The sequence below is a fragment of the Sinocyclocheilus grahami genome, unplaced genomic scaffold (genome assembly GCF_001515645.1).
Source record: "Sinocyclocheilus grahami isolate Dianchi unplaced genomic scaffold, SAMN03320097.WGS_v1.1 scaffold3.1, whole genome shotgun sequence".
NCBI classification, from domain to species: domain Eukaryota; kingdom Metazoa; phylum Chordata; class Actinopteri; order Cypriniformes; family Cyprinidae; genus Sinocyclocheilus; species Sinocyclocheilus grahami.
In genome coordinates this window covers 961,798-967,797 of record NW_015505182.1, presented here as the reverse complement: position 1 = coordinate 967,797, position 6,000 = coordinate 961,798, and the positions used below count along the sequence as shown (strand labels likewise).

At 36.0% G+C, this 6,000-nt stretch overlaps 1 protein-coding gene across 1 annotated transcript in view; it reads left to right on the top strand.

Annotated features, from left to right (window-relative positions):
• The first annotated feature begins 1,327 nt into the window (after positions 1 to 1,327).
• The window catches only part of LOC107560473 (pleckstrin homology domain-containing family G member 5-like), a 50,182-nt gene continuing 45,509 nt past the window's right edge, over positions 1,328 to 6,000 (top strand). Inside the window, exons 1-3 of the mRNA XM_016244699.1 lie at positions 1,328 to 1,347; positions 1,450 to 1,650; positions 1,779 to 1,972. Coding sequence (XP_016100185.1) covers positions 1,918 to 1,972 — 55 coding nt within the window. The 5' untranslated portion in view covers positions 1,328 to 1,347; positions 1,450 to 1,650; positions 1,779 to 1,917. The remainder of the gene's footprint in view (positions 1,348 to 1,449; positions 1,651 to 1,778; positions 1,973 to 6,000) is intronic.

The window sequence follows — 6,000 nt, the reverse complement described above, 5'->3', positions numbered from 1 at the left end:
GTTACTTTTTTGACTGTTAATCTAAAAAAAAAAAAACATTACTAAAGTAAATATTTATAAGATTTTCGAATACTTTAAATTATATAGATGCACTGGTATGAAAGTATAGCACTTGGCTTTCTGTTTCTAATAATAGCTATAATCATTTTTTCATACCTTTTTTTTAGTTTGTTTGTTTGTTTTACAATTCTTTTAGACAGAACTGTTAAATAAAAACAGCAAACTAATGTGAGCTTGTGCGCATTACATGCACATGCCAAAATAAAATCTGCTTCCAACACTCACGGACAGATGGTGATAATTTAAAATGAGCAATATTGGCCAATATATCTGTAGACTATTGCTTGAAAAATAAGAGATTTACCATGACAGTTGTAATTATTGGACATTTGAAACATACCATGATAGGCCTACTGAAATTCGTGTACCATGGTATTTTCACATGGTACACAAAATGAGTTTCAAGAATATCATGATAATAGTAAATGTCCAAATGGTACTTTTTGTTAGTGTACCTTGAACCACAATGTAATACCATGGTAGGCCTACTTATACATGGTAAAAAAAACGATAGCATGCTATACATCACTGTACCATATAGTAGAGCTTGAGAGACTGAGAGTCATGTGTCAAGTGCAGAAAAATGAGGGTCAGTAAACTGAGTAGATGTATATTAATGGAGAACAAAATAAATGTAACCTTCGCCTTTAAATGTCATGTCTGAACGATGAAATGAAATGCCCAGATTGCCATGTAAGACGAGTGAGGATGGGAAAGAAGGGAGGTTGAGGAAACGCCTGCTTGTTTAAAATAGGTGAGACACAATGAAGCTGCTGGTGGTAACATATAGGGCACGGGTGAGACAACTGTTTTTTTAAATCATGTCTGTTTTTTAAAAAAAAAACATGACACAAAGCTGTGTGTGTAAAAGGATGTCATGTTGACTTTGAAAGAGGATATGCCACAACGCAATTCAGTTAAATTTCAGCTAGTAAACCTTGAGGCCAGAAAGGAGACAAAAACTTGGTGCGTCAACGACACAGTCAACAGGTCCTTTTGTGTCTCCGCAGCGCACGCAAGGTGAAGCGCTTTGGACGCACTCAAGCATACAGATAAGGTATTTTAAAGAAACTTAATAGATTTGCGCTGTACTAGAAGGACCATTACAGACTATACATGAAATATACGTGTCAACAACAATATCAAATTTGGTTAAAGTGAATTGTCTGGCGTTTTTTTTTGGAGGACTGCTAACAACACGACAGAGTAAATGCCCAGATTGCCATGTAAGACGAGTGAGGATGGGAAAGAAGGGAGGTTGAGGAAACGCCTGCTTGTTTAAAATAGGTGAGACACAATGAAGCTGCTGGTGGTAACATATAGGGCACGGGTGAGACAACTGTTTTTTTAAATCATGTCTGTTTTTAAAAAAAAAAACATGACACAAAGCTGTGTGTGTAAAAGGATGTCATGTTGACTTTGAAAGAGGATATGCCACAACGCAATTCAGTTAAATTTCAGCTAGTAAACCTTGAGGCCAGAAAGGAGACAAAAACTTGGTGCGTCAACGACACAGTCAACAGGTCCTTTTGTGTCTCCGCAGCGCACGCAAGGTGAAGCGCTTTGGACGCACTCAAGCATACAGATAAGGTATTTTAAAGAAACTTAATAGATTTGCGCTGTACTAGAAGGACCATTACAGACTATACATGAAATATACGTGTCAACAACAATATCAAATTTGGTTAAAGTGAATTGTCTGGCGTTTTTTTTTGGAGGACTGCTAACAACACGACAGAGCTCATGTCTGCTCTACAGCTGATACTCAGAGGACGCTATGGTCGGATGTCTCTTAACTGAGGACAACACATGAATACGCTGAACTTGTAAATTAAGCCACATGGTTAACAGCACATAATGCTTCGATACGGATCGCCACCCAAGAGCTGGCTTGGGCTTCGTCTGCGACTAAGTAAGTGGAATTTTGTTTTACGTGTTACTGACTGCAGTTAAAATAAAATAAAAGGGTGTACCTGTATATGGTGCTTCTTTGCGGCAGTTATGGCTAAAAACAGCGTGCTGACGCGATACATTTTGAGGATGTCTTAAAGGGATGTCTTAAAGTTCATTTACTCACTCTCATGTCATATAATTTTGCTGGATGTCTCAGTCCCTCTTTTCCATTTAATGAGAATGAATGATGTCAAACTTTAAAGATGTTGCAAAATCATCCTAGAAGTATGATAAAAGGTGTAATTTCATTAGGACATTCTGACCCTAAAATAGACTAGTCAGACACTGTATGGTTATAGTTAATTGATTTCTGGACTGTATGTTAGAGAACTGAAAATAGTCTAGTTTAACTCGTAATTACTGGATGTTTGTCTGTCTGTACAGGATTATTTCCTTTTTTGGCTATTTAAATCTGGATTTTCTGCCAATCTTGGTCTTGGATTTTCTCATTCCTCAGTTTTAGATTTGGGATAAATTATATTTACAGTATGTCGTGACAGGTAGACAGACAGCTCTGTGGTTTACCTCTTTACTGGCTTATCATAAGGAAATATGATTCACACTGTATCAACAGTCAACAGCTCTGTTTCAACAGAGATTGCATTTAGTTTGGAAACAACATGGAAAAAGTTAGAAAAATATGTTGCATTGGTGACGCAGTGATAAGAAATAGAAACATTTTGAAAACTCTATATTAACTATTTATCCAGATAATAGATAGACCAACTGATTTGACCAAAAGTGGGAAGTGGTTGCAAATTATAAATGGTGACAAATATAATTAGATGGTCAGTATTAATATTATTAAATATTAAAAGTAAAATTAATTTCCTTCCCGTCTAAAGGTTCCTCTCTATAGATTTCCCATTTAAATTTGGTATTTGCTTACATGCAGTGTTTGACCAAAGGACCTAATGTACAACAATAGTTTCATGTTTTTTTAAGCAAGATTGGCCACAAGTTCATTATTTTACATTCTGTTTGGCAAATATAAGTAGTTTAAAATCCTTAACTAGAAACTATAAAAAATAGTTTTACAGTGGAAACAAAGTGACTTTTCCATCCAAAGGAAATGTTCTGTCTGTGAGGTCCAGGGCCATGGTTATTAAATCCAAACTTCAAACTAACAAATGGGGCTTTTATGAAGCTCACAGTTTATCAGTGAAGCTATTGAGTGGTATTTCTTAAAATAATGTCAAATATAGTCTAAGCTTTTGAATTTATGATAAAGAACACCAGTAATATAGACTTGTTTACCTGGCTTTGAATAGGAACCGTTGCATGGAACTATCTTGTCTATTTGAGAACTGTCACTTGGCTGACTAATTTGCCATCTAGCCTCCAAACCAAGCCCATTACTAGTTTCAGGTCGACTGGACTGTTCGCCATGTGCATGGTTGTCCTAATGCTAGTGTTTTAAACAAAGATAAACAATGTCAGGAGAATCACAGATCAGAGGATTAGCCTAGTTATTATAATTGACTGTAGTAGTTGTCACACCACAGAGGTCTTTCATGTGTGGCCAACATGCTGGTGGTAACATATGCTTTTCATGCTGAGTATCATGAGCTGAAGATAGCATTTTGACTAGCAAAATGCAATGCTGCAAACAAAAGTTGGGTGTGGTATGGTATGTGATGATCATTAGCCTTTAAACAAATTGAAAATACTTGTATAAGGGTGCTAATGTGTCATCAAATGCAGATAGATAGTGGGTGTCTGTAGCAAAAGTGTTTTTATTATGTTTAATATGTACAATTCTACAATTTGAATAAATAACAATTAACAATTAAAATAATTCATATGAATAGATAATATTTTTTATATTATATCTTTACATTTTAAATGTAATTATTTATAATATAGATAGATAGATAGATAGGTTAATAAAGACACAATAAAACTAAAATGACTGATTCTGTAATGTATACGCAATGCTTTTGTGCCACGTCGTTAAATCTTCAGTTATAATCTTTTGGTTGCTTTTATCTGTGGTTTAGTTAGATAATTAGATTTTTTTTTAATTGTTTGACAGTCTTAGATTTTATTTAAAGCCTTTTGTGTACTAAGAATCATAAGTAAACAACAATATTCCAGATGAATGATTTAAATAGTCAAACAACAGCTACAGAGCAACATACAGCTGAAACAAAACCACACTAGTATGCCTCAGCAATAAAGTTCAACCGTAATTATTTAACTTAATAGCCAGATGAAACGAGCTAAAATATAAAAAATCGTACACCAGCTCGCATAGAGAAATGTCTCGGTGAAGATAAAAGAGCTTTGTTGTTTGTACATGTCCCAGAGAATGATTAAGCTGACAGAGTCTGAGACTGCGGCGTATTGGCTTCACTGCCACTGCAAGCCTGGTCATTAAAACTAACCCCTGCACGTCACACTGCTCCAAATCACTACCATATGGCTGGAAATGTTGGATCCCATCAGCTAAGACTCTCCCATGCTACTCTCTAATTTGTTAGAGCAAAATTAGAAATTGTGGGGGTTCTGGAGAGCACCCGCGAACTCTTGCAGCTATTCTCTTAATCTTTATCTTAACCCTTTCTTACTTTCAACTCACTAAACCTGCTTTTGAAAGTTTTTCATCCTCCATTATTCTCTGTATCCCTGACTGTGACTTGAGTGTTTGTGAACCATGATGTCTGCTCTATATGATACTATAATTTTGAAATACATGAAGTTTGTGGGCTACAAGTAGGTGGACATCTCAAAAGGCAGCTTTGTATCGCTTGCCATTCTGAAAAGTCACAGGTCCAAGTCTCCCTCACATCCCAGCATGCACTTCACATGTGGATGAATGCATCGCTTGTCTGGCGTACTGTGTGGGTCAAGCCCCCCCTCTTTTTTCCCCTTCACATACTGGCTCACAAAGTCCAAAGCACCCTGCCTGGAAACTTTATAGAAATCCAGTATTCTGAGAACTTTTCTCCATGAGAGAACTCATTCAAGTTTTAGTGCATTCTGTAATATGGAGACACATTAAGAGGAGTAATATTTAAAAGATTGATGTTTGGTTCAAGGTGTGAAGAACATCATCTTGATCTTCACAAGTGAGATGCGGTGTTAGATTTATCGGTTGCGCTTGGATTGTAAGGCACAATGTTCTATTGGCGACGGCATGGGTCTTATGAACTGGAAACTGTGCCATGTACACAGAGTGAGTTGGGGTTGGAGAAGTACACCTGGACCTCCCTCATGGACATTACCCAGAAGTCTTGTGGTAAGAGATTTTAATTAAATGGCAAATAGTGTGAAACAGTTCGATTGAATCGTTATCTGTTTTTACCTTCATAGGTAAACTGAATTTTTTTTTTAATGTTGTTAGTTTAAGGTGGATTGGCTCTGTATTGTATCTTATTTCCCATGCAATGTTTCTTCTCAAATGTGTTTTCATTGAATGACTAGTAGGATAAGATTGCAATATTGTTTTCAGAGGGCTTGTACTTCATCTAAAATTAACATTTTGTCATAATTTACTCACCTTCATGTCATTCGCACACATGCATGACTGACTTTCTTCTGTGGAAAACTAAAATGAGCAAAATCGCCATGCTGCTGTCATCCATAATGAAAGTGAATTGGGACCAGGAGCTGTCAAAATATTAAATAAAACCATCATAAAAGTAGTCCAAACTAAATATGTAATTTTCGAAGTCTTCTGAAGTAATTTTGTGTAGTAGTTTTGTGTGAGGAATTGGCTGAGGTTTTAGTTAATCGCTGAAAATTTTGCCTAGAAGATCAGTGGTCACCATATACTTTCATTGTGTGGAAAAGAGCAACAACAAAGGACATTCTGCTATAAATAACTCCTTTGGTGTTCCATGGACAAAAGGTAAGTCATACAGGTTTTTCAAGACACAAAGGTGAATAAATAATGATAGAATTTAATTTTTGGCAGTGAACAGTACCTTACACTCAAATCTAGTGGAACAAAGTGGCTTTTTTGGCTTTGTGTGTATAAAAAAC